Source organism: Sus scrofa, chromosome 3 (assembly GCF_000003025.6).
Source record: "Sus scrofa isolate TJ Tabasco breed Duroc chromosome 3, Sscrofa11.1, whole genome shotgun sequence".
In the NCBI taxonomy this organism is placed as follows: Eukaryota; Metazoa; Chordata; class Mammalia; order Artiodactyla; family Suidae; genus Sus; species Sus scrofa.
The window spans coordinates 45,903,881-45,918,856 of record NC_010445.4 but is presented as its reverse complement, the minus strand read 5'-3'; the positions used below and the strand labels follow the sequence as shown (position 1 = coordinate 45,918,856).

The following is a 14,976-nucleotide window of genomic DNA, read 5'->3' as shown; positions in this document are numbered from 1 at the left end:
AATTTATCTGTACCAAAGTAAAAAAGTAAAGACCACCTCCCCCACATAAAGGTAGCCATGGTAAGTTAACATTTTGATGTGTTGGTATTAAAGATCTAATCCCTGGAGTGTTCCCATTGTGGCTCAGTGGTTATGAATCCATCTAGTATCCATGAGGTTGCAGTTTCAATCCCTGGCCTTGCTCAGTGGGTTAAGGATCCAGCATTGCTGTGAGCTGTGGTGTAGGCTGCAGATGCGGCTCGGATCTGATGTTCCTGTGGCTGTGGTGTAAGCCAGTAGATGTAGCTATGATTTGACTCCTAGCCTGGGAACCTCCATATAGGTACCTCGGATGTGTCCCTAAAAAGCCAAGTATCTATACACACACACACACACACACACACACACACACACACACACACACAGTCCCTGCCCTACAGGCCTTTGAAGTCTGACCTGCCACTTAAATGGGAATAAAGCCCCCACACTAAATGCATCTGGGCAGAACATGTTAGGCCGGGCCAAGGTGGGTGCCCTCCCCATTCCTGGGGGAAATCAGGGAGGGCTGCATGGAGGAGGTAGCCCAGGAATTGGATCTTGAAGACAGAGGGTCCCCTCTGTCCATCTTCTGTTTTTTTTCCCTTCCACCTCCCCTTGTTCAGTGTCTCTCCAGGACAAGACTAGCTTCCACCCCACACCCCCCATCCCACCGTGTGGCTGAGAGGGTGGGCCTGCTCCAGGTAAGGTGAGAAGGGGAGGGTCTACTCTGTATGAGGAACAGGGCAGCAGGGAGACTCCTGAGTGTGTCGTTCTGCCCCAGCCCGTCCATTTGTGCAGTGCACATCCTGGGTGACTGTACGTGGTAGTCACACAAGGAGAGTCCTTCCAGCCCTCACTTCCACCCATGGCCTGGTGTCCACACTACAGCAAGATGGGGGAATAAGTCCACATGTTCCCTGCTCTGTGTCCCCTTCCAGACAGCAGCGACAGTGAGCTGGAGCTGTCTGCCGTGCGCCACCAGCCTGAGGGGCTGGACCAGCTGCAGGCCCAGACCAAGTTCACCAAGAAGGAGCTGCAGTCCCTCTACAGGGGCTTCAAGAATGTGAGTGCTCCCCATTCCCCTGGGAGAGGACTTTGTTCCCCAGGCCCTCTTGTCCTTGGACCCAGGAGGGAGGGACTCTGATGCAGGAGGACCTTCTGGAAATTTTCCATGGCATGGTAGATATCCCAGGGCCTTTATGGGGCTCACATTTTGTGAGAGTTCATGTTCTAGGGGGTGGGCTGCCCCAGAATCAGTGTTCTGAAGGCCCCGTGCTCCCTGCTGTGTGTGGGAGGAACACGCAGTTGGATCCAGCTTCCCGCCAGGCCCACCTGGGGCTGGTAGAGCCCAGTGGTGCCTCAGCCAGCAGGCGTCCCCCACGGGGAGGAGAGAGGCCAGCCCTGTGGCTCGGGGTGCGGGGCGGGGTGGCTGGGGTCACTGAGAGGGAGACCTTCCTGCTGCAGGAGTGCCCCACGGGCCTGGTGGATGAAGACACGTTCAAACTCATTTACTCACAGTTCTTCCCTCAGGGAGGTGAGTCTGAGGCTGGGGCCCCGTTCCTCCCCAAGTCCCCACATCCCTGTGACAGCCCTGCGGAAGGTGGGCATCCCTTTCACGGGGAGAGGACCTCCCCCCCCAACCCTCCCCGCCACCCCTTGCCTGGCGCTACCTCTGTCCCGCAAGAAGCAGGAACTCCAGCCCAGGAGGCAGCCAGAACCTCCAGTGGAGCTGCTTGGGGTGGGGGCTCAGGGGGCTGGGCCGCCCCAGAACCCCCATCCCTCCCCTTGTTCTCCCCAGATGCCACCACCTACGCACACTTCCTGTTCAATGCCTTCGACGCTGACGGGAATGGGGCCATCCGCTTTGAGGTAGGTCCCTGTCCACCCCTACCATGTCCCCTGGTCCTCCATCTCCCTGCCCTGATGCCACCCTCTCAGGGCTGTCCAGAGACTCAGACATGACCCTAGTGTAAATGATCCAGTGTGTCACCCAGGGAAGAGGGGACTCTGCTTGGCCAGCCCTGGGTCTGGCTGTGGAGTCAGTGAAATCTGATTTTGCCGTCTGGCCTCCTATGCTCCGCCTTTCCTTCCATTCCAGCCCCGCCAAGCCAAGGGAGCTATTAAGACACACTGAAGTGACAGGGATTTGACAGAAATTTGCATTTGAAAAGGGGACAAAGTCTAACTGTCTGTGCTAATGGGATCTGGGCACCCCCACCCCAGAATGTACCCCCTTGCCAGAAAACAGGCAAAGCACCCCCGCCTAAGCAGGCTGGGGGTGGGGGTTGTCCCAGCAGGCACTGTGAGCGAGTCTGGTGCTCCCCGCTGTCAGGAAATAGAAGCCTGCTCCCTCACCCCCAGACACCTGCCCCCCAGGAGGACCTCGGCTGGGCTCCGTGCGGGCTCCACAAAGGCCCAGCCACATGGGATCATTTGAGAGAGGCCCCAGCTGTGGAGCCCAAGCCCCTAAAAATAGCTGCCTGCAAAAAGCTGAAACCTCTTTCGGAGAGGAAAACCTTGCTGAGAGCTGGGCTTGATCGATAACCACCCGGCTCGACTTCCAAGGCCAAGGGCGTGACAGGAAAGCAGCCGAGAAAGCACCCGGTTCAGAAAGCCGCTGCACCAGCCAGCATAATAATAACTGTTCCTTTTTCTGCTCTTGGACACCAGGCTGGGGCGGGGCAGCCTCAGGCCACCGCTGGCTTTGTGACCACAGGGGACCCACCCTCCCCAGGCCACACTCTTGGCGTGTCTGTGAACCTGCAGTATTTTCAGCTTTTTTTATTTTTAGTACTGCTGGCACATGGTAAAAATGCAGTCAGTACCAAGGCGCAAACAGGGAAAAGCATTGTTCTCCCCTGGTGCCACCCTTGTGGCCAGTTTCTTACACATCCTTTAAGAAGTACCTGAAACTTGGGGGAATGAAGTGTGAGAAGTAGTTGTGTGATGGACCCAAGCAGAGCTTTGGTGATGGTGTCTCTTGTTCAGAAATCAGATGATCGGGGAGTTCCCGTTGTGACTCAATGGGTGAAGAACCTGACTAGTATCCCTGAGGATTCGGGTTGAAACCCTGGTCTGGCTCAGTGGGTTAAGTATCTGGTGTTGCTGCGAGCTGTGGTGTAGGTCACAGATGCAGCTCAAATCTGGCGTTGCTGTGGCTGTGGTGTAGGCTGGCAGCTACAGCTCCAAATCAACCCCTAGCCTGGAAACCTCCACATGCCGCAGGTGCAACTGTAAAAAGAAAAAACAAACAAACAAACAAACAGAAATTAGATGATCAAATAGCTGAGCAGGGCACAGTGGCAGGTGGCAGAAAAGTTTCGAACACCCTCCCATGGTCACTGTTCCCTGTGGTCCCTTTAAGGGGGTCGATGTGGGTCTTTGTCACAGAGGTGCTGTCAGTGGCTGAGTTGGGGGTGCTGGCGCTGACACCCTCTGCCAGGCACCTTCTGAGAAGGTTGTGCGTCTCTGGTGGGCTTCTCTATCATGAAATTTGTTCCTCTGGTTTCAGACAAGGAGGTTTGTTTATCTTCAGGATTTCTTGATATCAGTGCTCTGTTCTAGGAAGGCTTTTTCAGGAAAGGAGGAGGGCAGGTGTCCCCAGGAACCTTCTAAAGTGCAGGGCCCAGTCCTGGCTGCACTAAGGATGGGGATCCCTGTGATCAGAAAGGAGCCGGAGGGTTTGGCGGGGAGGGAGGACACTCAGCCCTCCTTGATGCCACAGACCAAACCTCTCAATGTGCCCTTCAAACAGAAAGGCAGGTTGGCTTTTTGATATTTACATTGGCCCCAATCCTTTTTGTATGTTCCGGAGATGAGATGCATACTAGAGACTATGGATTTGTAAAACATTGTGACTTCGCTGCCCTCACCTAAAAAAGTAAGTAAACGGTAGAACAAGCCAACCTCAGCACGGGGCTGCCCTGTTACCTCCCACAGCAGTCACCCCCTCCCTGAGCCTCTGCCAAGCGGGTGACTGCAGAACCCTCGGGAAGCCGGCAGCCCGCGATCTGATTACACCCCATCCCATGCTGAGCTCCTGCTCTGCTCTTACCAGGCGCCCCTGTGTGCTCTCCAGGGTGTCCCAGCCTGTGCACCAAGGTGCCCCTCACCCCTCCCTGGGCCCTGGTTGGGGGACAGCACAGACAGGGGCTGTAGATGTGCCAGGCTTCATACTCTTCAGTGTTGAGAGCATGTTTTTCTGATGAGCCATGGTCCACATGAAGTTGTGTCTGTGCGGCTGGAACTTTAGAACTAGGCTGGCTGGACGTGGGGTCCCCTGTGTGTTACTGAGGACGGGCCAGTGGTCTTGCAGGGAACATTCCACCCACTTCTCTTTTAGTGCTGTCACTGTTATACTGCACATACACACATACACACATAGTAAGGGACACCAGGTAGGGACAGGCCTGGGTTGTGGCTGACCATGAGGGCTTCTACACAGCATCTGAAAGGAGCAGATAGAAGGACAGTGGTGCCATCCCCACCCCCCGCACCCACCTGGGAAAGGAGGTCCTGTGCAGGCCCTGCTGGTCCCTGTGGTCCCAAGTGTGAATCCTCGCCTTCTCTTCCCATGGGGAAAGCCCGCCAGACCCTAGGGAAGAAGGTGTGACATGACCGCAGGGATGCTCTGACCCTTCACCACTTCTGTGAATCATACACGAGCTCTGGTGCTGAGCAGTCCCCAAACTCAGACACCCGAGAACCATCCCATTGTTTCTCATTTTGTGGATCTTCATTGCCTTTGCTCATACACGCACAGGGCTTTAAGGCGCCGGCAGGTTTACTGGAAAAACAAAGTAAACTTTGGAAAAACAGCAGGTACCACTCCCCCCTCCCCTGGCCTCCGCCGCCCCCGACACCCAAGGAGACAACCACTTCTCTGGTTTTAGCCCATTGTCACTGTTTGTCTCCATGGCACCTAATGGCATCCTCCTATTGCTCCTTTCTGACGCCCCCCCTTGGCTCTCTGTGTGGGGGCCAAGGAGTTGGTGTCCTGTGTAACACACGCCTTTCCCGTCCCCCGGCTTCCCAGAACTATGGGATTTGGATTGGATCCGCATTCGTGGTGTACTCTGGTCATGGGACTTCGATCCCCAGCTGAGCCTTTTGCAGTAGACTGTGATTGCATTTCCCTTTCCTGCACACATTTTAATTTTGCCTCCAGTTAACAGTGGTGCTGATTTGTCATTAGCCTGGTGTCTGTGACCTCATCAGTAATTCAGCCTGGGCCCTTCTCCAGTTGTCTGAAGTGGCAGCTCCCAGAAGACCCCCCCACCCCACCCCCAGCCTCCAACCAGCTCCATCATCAGATCTGGGTATCCTCTGAGGAACTCTTTCTGGGGTTGGGTCTCCTGGTCCTGGAATCCTCATCCTTCTCTTCCTTGCTTTTACTCTTTCTTTTCAAGAGCCTGCCTTCCAGGAGTTTCCAACAAGAGTACATGGGAGGTAATTGCTGAGCCTTTGATTTTTTTTTTTCCTTTCTTTTCCGTTGTTTTCTTTTTCCCTTTTTAGGGCAACAACACCTGCAGCATATGGAAGCTCCCAGACTAGGGACTGAATCGGAGCCCCACCTGCCAGCCAGATCTGAGCCACATCTGGAACCTACGCCACAGCTCACAGCAATGCTAGATCCTTAACCCACTGAGTGAGGACAAGAATTGAACCCGCATCCTCACAGACACTGTGTCAGGGTCTTAACCCACTGAGCCATCAGGGGAGCTCCCAATTTCTGAGTCTTTGGATGCCTTTGTTCCATTCTTGCTCTTTCTTGATCTATTGTATGGGACCAGCTTCGATGGAAAACTGTTCTGCTGATTCCTGATCCTGTGGATGGGACCTCATTTTATTGTTTTTTTGGTTTTTTTTCCTGTTTGCTTTTGTTTTTCTCTCTGCAAGCTTGTAGGACCTTGTCTTTGCATTGTTTTCTGAAATGTCATCATGATATATGGCTGTAGGCGCCAACATGGGCTGTTTGTTAACAGGCCTGAGAAAGACCTTGGCACTGACAGCCTTCCTTCTGGGAATATCTTCATTCCTTCTTGGATTCGCTCCCCTCTATTTCCCCCCGTCTCTTCCTGGAACTCCTGCTGGTCAAGTGTCAATCCCTCTGGATGGGACCCCCTATTATGTACTTTTCTCTTATTTTCCAGCTCTGCCTTTTCATGCTGCTTTATGGCAGAGCCTCCACCTGCTTTCCCAACCCTCCTTCTAAGTCTGTCATTTGCTTTCTGACTCTCTCTCTCTTTTTTTTTTTTTGGTTGCACCCGTGGCATGTGGAATTTCCTGGTACAGGGATGGAACCTGAGCCACAGCAGTGGCAACACTGACTCCTTAACTGCTAGGCCACCAGGGGACTCTCTGCTTTCTCATTTTTAATTCCCAAGATCTCTTTCTTGTTCCCAATGATTCCTTTTTGTATAGCACCCTATTCTTGTAGGATCCCAGATTTATAACCTTTGAATCTAATAGGTTTTTTAAGTTTTTTTTTTCTCCTGGAATAATTTTTGTTTCTTCCAAACTGCTTTTCTCTGTTTCCCTTAGTCTTTCTCTCTGGTAATACAGATTTCCTCTGAGCCAGAAATTCTACAATTTGAGTGCAAAGCCCTGTCCCTCTGCTGTCTACAATCCTCTGTTCCCCTCCCAGACAGCCCTTCTCTGCTCCCCTTCTGTCAGAGCACCCTGGGAGGACCCCACGGGGCAGGGGGAGCTTAACCTGCAAACCTTCTGGAAGTGGCAGGAAAGACTGACTTTCCGTCAACTGCTACAACAAAACAGTTGACGTTTTCAACCAGGAAGGCATTTGAACTTTCGTGACTTGTCATGTTAGGAATTACCTGTCACACCTCAGAAGTGACTGCATATGGGTATGGCATGACCCCAGAACGGAGCACGGTTAATTTTTAAGCTGTGCGTTTTCAAGCACCTTGACCTGCAGAGGCTTGTTACACAGGCACAGAGCACAGCCCCTCCACTGGAGGAGCGCTCCCAGGCCTCCTCTGCCAGTGGCAGTGCATCAAAGGGGTCTAAGACACATTATGTTTGAATGGCTTTATTTGAGACGATCAGTACCGGTCACTGTGCCATCTCTGCACACACATGCGCACACACACACACTCACACACGCGCTCACATTGTGTTGACTTTGCAGACACCATCTGCCTGCTCTGTGAGGAAGGCACCTCACCTATACACTGTATGGTGAATCCACACAGCAAACTTGAAATAGACTCTGGGCATTGGAAGGTCACTCTTCACCACCCCCGCTTCCTCCACAGGACTTTGTGATCGGTCTCTCCATCCTCCTGCGAGGAACAGTCCATGAGAAACTCAAGTGGGCCTTTAACCTCTACGACATTAACAAGGATGGCTACATCACCAAAGAGGTATGGGGTGGGGTGGGGGCAGGGGCTAAGGGTGGCGTGTCAACCCCTCCCCCATCTTCCTGCTCCACACTCCCAACCCCTCTCCTCACACATACCCCCCAGGGTCCAGAGACCTGGCTCTCAGCCAGGACCTGGAGGGGACTAGGGGATGGCCAGGGGGCTCCTCCTCTCCCAAGATCCTGGACACCTGCATGCAGGGAGTGTGGAGCTTCTGTGCCGTTCACCACACACCTCCATCCTGTTCAACAAGTGTTCTGGAGCATTCTTCCTTTTTCTCTCTTTTTTTTTTTTTTTTTTTTTTTAAAGAGCCGCTCCTGTGGCATATAGAAGTTCCTAGGCTAGGGGTTGACTTGGAGCTGCAGCTGCCAGCCTACCACACAGCTACAGCAATGCCAGATCCAAGCAGCATCTATGACCTATGCTGCAGCTTAGGATCCTTAACCTGCTGAACAGGGCCAGGGATCAAACCTGCGTCCTCATGGATACTAGTTGGGTTTGTTACTGCTGAGCCACAATGGAAACTTCCATCCTTTCTTTTTCTTTTTTCTTCTTCTTCTTTTTTTTTTTTTTTTTTTTTTTTTGGCACATCCATAGCGTGTGGAAAATCCTGGGTCAGATTTCTAACCCACACCATAGCAGTGACAATGCTGGATCCTTAACCGCTTGACCACCAGGGAACTCCCCAGATCATCCTTTCTTACAGGGAGGTCCTGAGGGAGACATAAGTGGAGAAGCTGGAGGCGGGGCTTGGGGAGCTGGCCTTGACCCCCACCAATTGATGGGGGGGAGTGAGGTCTCTTAAGACAGGGTACAAACAGGGGGGCCCTCACCACACAGGCCCACAGTCATTTTTGTTGGTCCAAACATTTTTTGCTTTGTGAAATAGTTGCTACAGTTTCAAATTCTGGAGATTGCACATCAAAAACAATGTCCAGCTTCTCCTAGAGAGTCCAAAGCTTGCACTGGCTGGACTGCAGGGAGGTGAGCTCTCCTCTCCCCAGCTCCCACAGCCCCACCTGCTCACCCATCACCCCTGGAGGTGCCCTCTGCCCTGAGATACAGCCCCCTCCCCTCAAACCCTTGAACCCCCACCCCACCTCCTTGCAGCTAGGCTCATGCCAGCTCTTCCTGCCCCCTTCCCCACAGGAGATGCTGGCCATCATGAAGTCCATCTATGACATGATGGGCCGCCACACCTACCCCATCCTGCGGGAGGACGCGCCCCTGGAGCACGTGGAGAGGTTCTTCCAGGTGAGTGCTGTATGTACCCCCAGGCCCTGCAGGGGAAGGGCAGCCAGAGGAGGAAGGGGCTCCTGCTCTTAGGGCAACCCCCCACCATGCTGCTCCCTCTCTGAGCCTCCCTGCTCCCACCAGAAGGGTCACCTTGCCCCTCCCATCTGGGTGGTTGTCAGGATCCTCAAGGAACAAATTAAAACCATCCCCACTCCCAGATCTGCTGGACTGCATCTCAGAGCAGGCAGGAGCTTGTAGATTCCAACGCAGCCCACACCCTGGGCCAGGGTTCCTTCCAGGAGCTTGTCCGCTCCTCCAGAGACCTCGCTGTGAGAGGAATGGGTAGGAGTGACTGCCCTGTGTCCATGGGGACTTAAGGGGCTAAAGTCTCTGCCTCCCACTCACTGGGGTCCCTCTAGGGTTTCCATCCAGGCTTGGGCCGCTCCACCTGCCTCGGCTGCCTGTCAGAGAGGTCCGAGGTCCGATGCCCAGGGGAGGCATTCTGGGCAGTGTGGGCCCAGGACAGTGGCCAGGAAGTGGGTGGGGTTAGGGGGGCAGAGTGGGGAGATGCCAGAGAGGTTGGCTGTGCAGGGGAGGGGGCTGGGGAGGGCCCCTTCCGTGACCTGGATCCCAGGGACGGGACAGGGGACAGGTCAGACTTGAGGGAGCCCATGCACCCCCAACCCCCCCACCGTGTCCTCAGGCCTGGGTCAGGGCCAGCCCTGGTGGGACACAGACTCACTGAGGGCACGGCTTGAGTTGCAGAAAATGGACCGGAATCAGGATGGGGTGGTGACCATTGACGAGTTCCTGGAGACGTGTCAGAAGGTAGGCGGCGTCAGGGCTTGAGGACCCCCCATGTCCCACCTGGCCCAGTCCCCTCCTCACCTCCAACCACTGCTTTCATTCTTTCACTTGAGCCCAACCGCCCACCGCTCCTGCCTGCCCGCAGTCCAGCCAGGCACATGCCCTCAGGTCAAAGGGGACAGATGTGAGGCTTTCAGGATGGGGTCCTGATGTGGGAAGGAGCCTGGGGTCCCCATCACCCCCCCCAGCATTGCTGCTGACCCTCCTCTGCCGAGCACCCCTGGGGGGACGGGGGCAGGACACTGGGCCTCCACTGGCTTCAGCCACCTGCCTTGCTCCCCGAGCAGCCCCTTGGTTGCCACCCCCCCTCGCCTCCATCCGGTGCTCAGCCCGGGGGGCTGTCCATCAGTGAGTTAATAGCTCCAGAACTGCTGGAACTCGGCTGTGCCTGACCAGCTGCCCCTTTGCCCAGTGAGACAGATGGGGTCACTGGAAAGTTCTGAGCCCCTGATGAGAATCTGCTTACGGTCAGGCTGGACTTGGGTGCTGGCCACCCAGGGCTGAGCAGGCCCCTCGCCCTCTCTCTCCTCGCAGGACGAGAACATCATGAGCTCCATGCAGCTGTTCGAGAATGTCATCTAGGACGCGTGGGGTGGGGGCAGGCAGGCCCTGAGTGGCTGTGGCCTCCTCTGCCCCACAGAAACCTCAATCCTGCCAGGAGCAGCCTCCATGAGAAACTTTTTTTCTAATATATTTGCAAAAAGTGAATATTTTGCTCCAGACAACCCCACCCCACACAGACACAGACAGACACACACACACAGACACACACACACAGACACACACACACACACCTCCTTCCTCTGGGCTGGCAGATGGCAGGGCAGAGGTTAGGGAGGGGCCGAGTCTGGCTGGGAGCTGGGTCCGGGTGATGAGAGCCACACAGCCCCTGGCCACCCTGGGCCAGCCTCTGGGAGCTGCTCTGGACTTTTTTAGGGCCGCACATGCTGCATATGGAAGTTCCTGGGCTAGGGGTCAAATTGGAGCTGCAGCTGCTGGCCAGTGCCACAGCCACAGCCACAGCAGATCCGAACTGCTTCTGTGACCTGCACTACAGCTCACAGCAATGCTGGATCCTTAACCCACTGAGCAAGGCCAGGGATCGAACCTTCGTCCTCATGGATGCTAGTCAGGTTTGCTGGCACTCCCTGCCCTCTGACTACACTTCCAGAATAGCCCTCAGCGCAGGACCCCAGATGGACAGCTGGGGGTCAAGGGAATTTGGCCCAGGGAGGAGGTGACTGGACAGAGTCTGCTTTCCTGGAAATGCTTCCCTGGGTCCCAGGACATCTGCCAGGCCACACAGCTGTGTGTGCCGGTGGGGAGCGGCCAGCGGGCTCTGTCCTCCTTCATCCCAGGAAAGGGGCTTTCAAGCTGGGGTTGGGTTTTTTGATGGAGAATCTGAGGGGAACTCTGCTGACTCCACTGGGGGTGGGAAGAAGCCTTCCTTTGCCCAGGCTGGCTCCGTGGGGATGCATGCTTACACCGCCGGGGCCCCCAGGTCACTGTCAGTCCTGAGAAGGGGTCACCCGGCTCAGGGCTGGCAGCCAGGGAGTGTGGGGGGAAGGGAGGCAGAGCAGCCTGGGAAGGGGCTCCTCCATCTGTCTTTCCTGTTGGCCCCTGTCACCCTCGGCCCAGCAGCTTGAATGAGCCCCCTCCCCCCTTCCTGGTTGGGGTCCGGAAGCCGTGTGGCCGCCCCTCCACACAGGCTCACCTCAACCCCATACAAAAAGCACAAGGGCCCTAGCAGCTCAGGCTGCAGCCCACGAGCGGACACTCTGCTCTTCAAGGCAAGGCCATCCTGGTGGGCTGAGGCCTGCGTCCCACCAGCCCAGATCAGGTGGCCCCAGGGTTCCTTGGGGGGTCAGTTCTGTGCCTCAGAGCAGTGGGGGACCCGAAGCCCACCGCCCACCCAGCCCAGCCCAGCCACCTTCAAAAGCACAAACCCTGGGGATTCTGCTTGGCTGGATTCTGCTCTTGAGGGCGAAGGCCAGTGTCAGTCTGAAGCTAGCGCCAGTGGGGGTCGAGGGGCTGTGGTCAGGTGGCAGGTCAACAGAAATTTCCAAGACAGAGAGGCTGCTCCCACCTGGCCAGGTCGCCCCGGGAAGGAACCCAGTCTCAGGCCACAGGGGCCCTTCCCAGGAACATTCCCAAAGCAAACATTCCATCGGCCGCTGCCCCATCTCTGCTCAGTGAGCAGGGCCCTCAGAGGAGGAAGAGCGGGGCAGCGGAGGCCGTGGAGACTGGCCTGGCTCAGCCTTGGGGACCCCTTGGCACCCCCCTACGGGTGGTCCTCCCCCTTGGAGTGGCACCAACACCCATCTCCAGTCTGACTGGGGGCTCCCTCTCCCCCCACTCCAGGAGGGCATCAGCTTTCCCAGGCTCAGGGAATCTTTTCCCACATCCCTGCCCCCCACCCCCAGCCCAGCCCTCCCAGCTGGTGTGGCTTTGATTCTAAGAGGCCAAGGCCACATGAGAGGGTCACCACCATGCCCTGCCCACCCCCTGACCTTGGGCCAGACTGGCTGCAGGTCCAGCAGAAAAGGCTGGGATGCAGAGCAGCCTCATGTCTGTATGGCAGAAGTGTCTCCCTCGGGCGCGGCCTGTGGGGGTGGTTCCTGTTCTCAGCACCCACCAATATTCAGTCCTGTATATTTTAATAAAATAAACTTGACAAAGGAGAGGGACTCTTGTTGGCTTTATCCTGACTCTGAATTGTGGTCCAGCCCCTCCCATCCTCTGCCGCTATTAGCCATGACTCCTGCCCAGTGCTGTCCTGGTTAATGTTTAACATTCCCCAAATTGCAGCATTTGCCCATTTCCACACTCAATTTCAAGTTCCCAATGTGCTGTCCCTGAAGGCGGGGTCAGGAAGGGATGCCCTCATTTGGGAAGCCTTTAGGAGAGGCTCCAGCCCTGCAACCTGTGTACAGAGCCTCGAGGTAGGGTAACTCCTTGAGGTGCCATTTGTATTTTGTTCCCAGACTTTTTTTCTTGGCCAGTTCCAGAAAGACATTTCTGCATGTCCCCTTGTCTGGAGGGTGCAGGTCACAGGACAGAAGCAGAATTTGCCTGAAAACATCTTCCTTTCCTGGCTTTATTTCCAAAAGTCTAAACCCAGGGGAGGGGCAAGAAATGAGAACCTGCAGAGAGGAGAGGAATGGGTCCCCCAACTCAGGGATGGGGAGGCCGAGGCTCTGGGGGATCTAGCAGTGCTACAAGAGCCAGACCCCAGGCCGTGTGCCATCACCTCCAGACCCAGGCCTCCAGGGGTCACCAGGTTCAGCTAATGGGCATCTCTTCAGTAACCAGGAGCCCCTTTCACTGCCAAACACACCAAAGGCTCCACCCTACCAGAGCCCCAAGGGCCTCAGCACAGTCCAGGCAAGGAAGCCTTGACCTTTCTGCCTGGGGTGGGATGTCTTGCATTCACCTAAGCTGGTCACAGCCCTGTTGGGCACAGATGGGGAAGCTGGGCTAAAGGATGTTAGGACCCCTCAGCCATTATAGAGTAGACCCAGGTCATGGTGGCTCCAAGTGGCTCCAGGCCAGGTGTAAACCCTGAACTGCCCACTTCATGATGGGCCACAGAACTCGGCATCTCTAAGACTCTGTGACATGTAGGGCCTGGGACCCATACTGTGGTTCTGGAGCTTTCTGTTTCACCTTAAGTATATGTCAGTTTACCTGGCTGAGCCTCAGTTGTCTTATCTGTAAAATGGGCAGAGAATCCCTCGATAGGATTGTTCTGATGATGCAATATGATTTTTCACTAGCCTCTTTATAAAACAAGCATGCGTCCTTCTTTTTTTTTTTTTTTTTTTTGTCTTTTTGCCCTTTCTAGGGCTGCTTCCGCAGCATATGGAGATTCCCAGGCTAGGGGTTGAATCGGAGCAGTAGCCACCGGCCTTCGCCAGAACCACAGCAACACGGGATCTGAGCCGCATCTGCAACCTACACCGCAGCTCACGGTAACACCGGATCCTTAACCCATGGACTAAGGCCTCATGGTTCCTAGTCGGATTCGTTAACCACTGCGCCATGACAGGAACTCTGCATGCTTCCTTCTTATCCCCCTGAGGTTTTCATGCATTTTTTCCCTTTCTATAGAAGGGTGACTTGTACCAATAAGCCACAGAGAAAGGGCAGGTGTTTCAGAAGGAGTTTCTAGGTGCTGGAATGATTTTGTGACGCTCTCCAGGTTCCCTGGTAACCCCATGACCCATTTGAGGACCGGCTGGTGAAGGAGAAGCAGTCAGGCCACAGCGGCCCACACACTCCACCCTCAGCACCACACCATGGGAGGCCACGCTGACCTGCCCAGGGTCCCAAGCAACCCCGAGCATCTCACAGGCCTGGCTTGACTCCACTCTCACGACAGCCTATGGTGGAGACCCTTTCTTACCAACTTTATAGCACAGGATCGTGAAAGTGAGGGCCAGAGACTTTGGGTAAGGCAGCTGTACCCTTCCCCACCCTACTCAGCAGCAGAGCTTTCCAGACCAATGGCCGGTCAACGATGTAGACCATTCATGGCTCCTGTTCCTCCTCCACCTGAGGCTTCACTCAAGACCAAACCTCTGCTTCAAAGTGCAATGCTGGAGTTCCCGTCGTGGCGCAGTGGTTAACGAATCTGACTAGGAACCATGAGGTTGCGGGTGTGGTCCCTGCCCTTGCTCAGTGGGTTAACGATCCGGCGTTGCCATGAGCTGTGGTGTAGGTTGCAGACGGGGCTCGGATCCGGCGTTGCTGTGGCTCTGGCATAGGCCGGTGGCTACAGGTCCGATTCGACCCCTATCCTGGGAACCTCCATATGCCGCGAGAGCAGCCCGAAAAATGGCAAAAAAAAAAAAAGACCCCAAAAAAAAAAAAAAAAAGGTGCAATGCTCCATGTTGACCACTAGGGGGAGACTGCACCCCACACTAGCCTCCTCACCCATCTCCTGCCCCGGGGCCCTCAGGAAGCTACTTGGAAGGGAAGGTACTTTTCATTTCTTTGACCCCAAAGACATTTTCATACTTCTACCACATTCGCCACATGCTTTTCCCTCAGAAAATTGTATCAAGTACCAATTCCACAGGCACAGGCAGAGTCCACCAAAGCTGGGTGCTGGGAGAGAGGACATACGGTCAGCCCTGTTTTACCAACTAGGACACACATAACTCATTAGACGGCATAACGGGCATAGCCGTTACCACATGGAGCTGACTTCATTCCATCCCAAAGCAAAGAAAGTGCCTGTTTGGTTTTGCCAGCCAGCTTACTTACCCGTTAGGCTTCTGAAAATCCTGAAAAGAAGCTTGAAAACCCCACTTACACCTTTTTCAACCCGCAGGGGGGTCTTTGGGCAGGGTCTTTCTGTGACAGATTAGACATCTGGGCCATCAGAGACCCCCTCAGGAAGGAGGGGCGTGTTACATGTCTGCTTTGGCTGAGTGTTCTGCCTCCTTCCCGCAGGGCAGTGATGCCCAG

The 14,976-nt window shown here is 55.1% G+C and overlaps 1 protein-coding gene across 4 annotated transcripts in view; it reads left to right on the top strand.

Annotated features, from left to right (window-relative positions):
- The window catches only part of KCNIP3 (potassium voltage-gated channel interacting protein 3), a 94,054-nt gene extending 81,865 nt beyond the window's left edge, over window positions 1–12,189 (top strand). For 2 of the 4 annotated variants that reach the window (XM_003124836.5, XM_021087061.1), the window contains exons 2-8: window positions 957–1,081; window positions 1,483–1,552; window positions 1,817–1,887; window positions 7,296–7,403; window positions 8,550–8,654; window positions 9,402–9,464; window positions 10,038–12,178. In XM_003124836.5, the coding sequence (XP_003124884.2) occupies window positions 957–1,081; window positions 1,483–1,552; window positions 1,817–1,887; window positions 7,296–7,403; window positions 8,550–8,654; window positions 9,402–9,464; window positions 10,038–10,085 (590 nt within the window). In that variant the 3' untranslated portion in view covers window positions 10,086–12,178. Of the gene's footprint in view, window positions 1–956; window positions 1,082–1,482; window positions 1,553–1,816; window positions 1,888–7,295; window positions 7,404–8,549; window positions 8,655–9,401; window positions 9,465–10,037 lie in introns of all 4 variants that reach the window. The other 2 variants (XM_021087059.1, XM_021087060.1) reach the window with 2 other exon arrangements.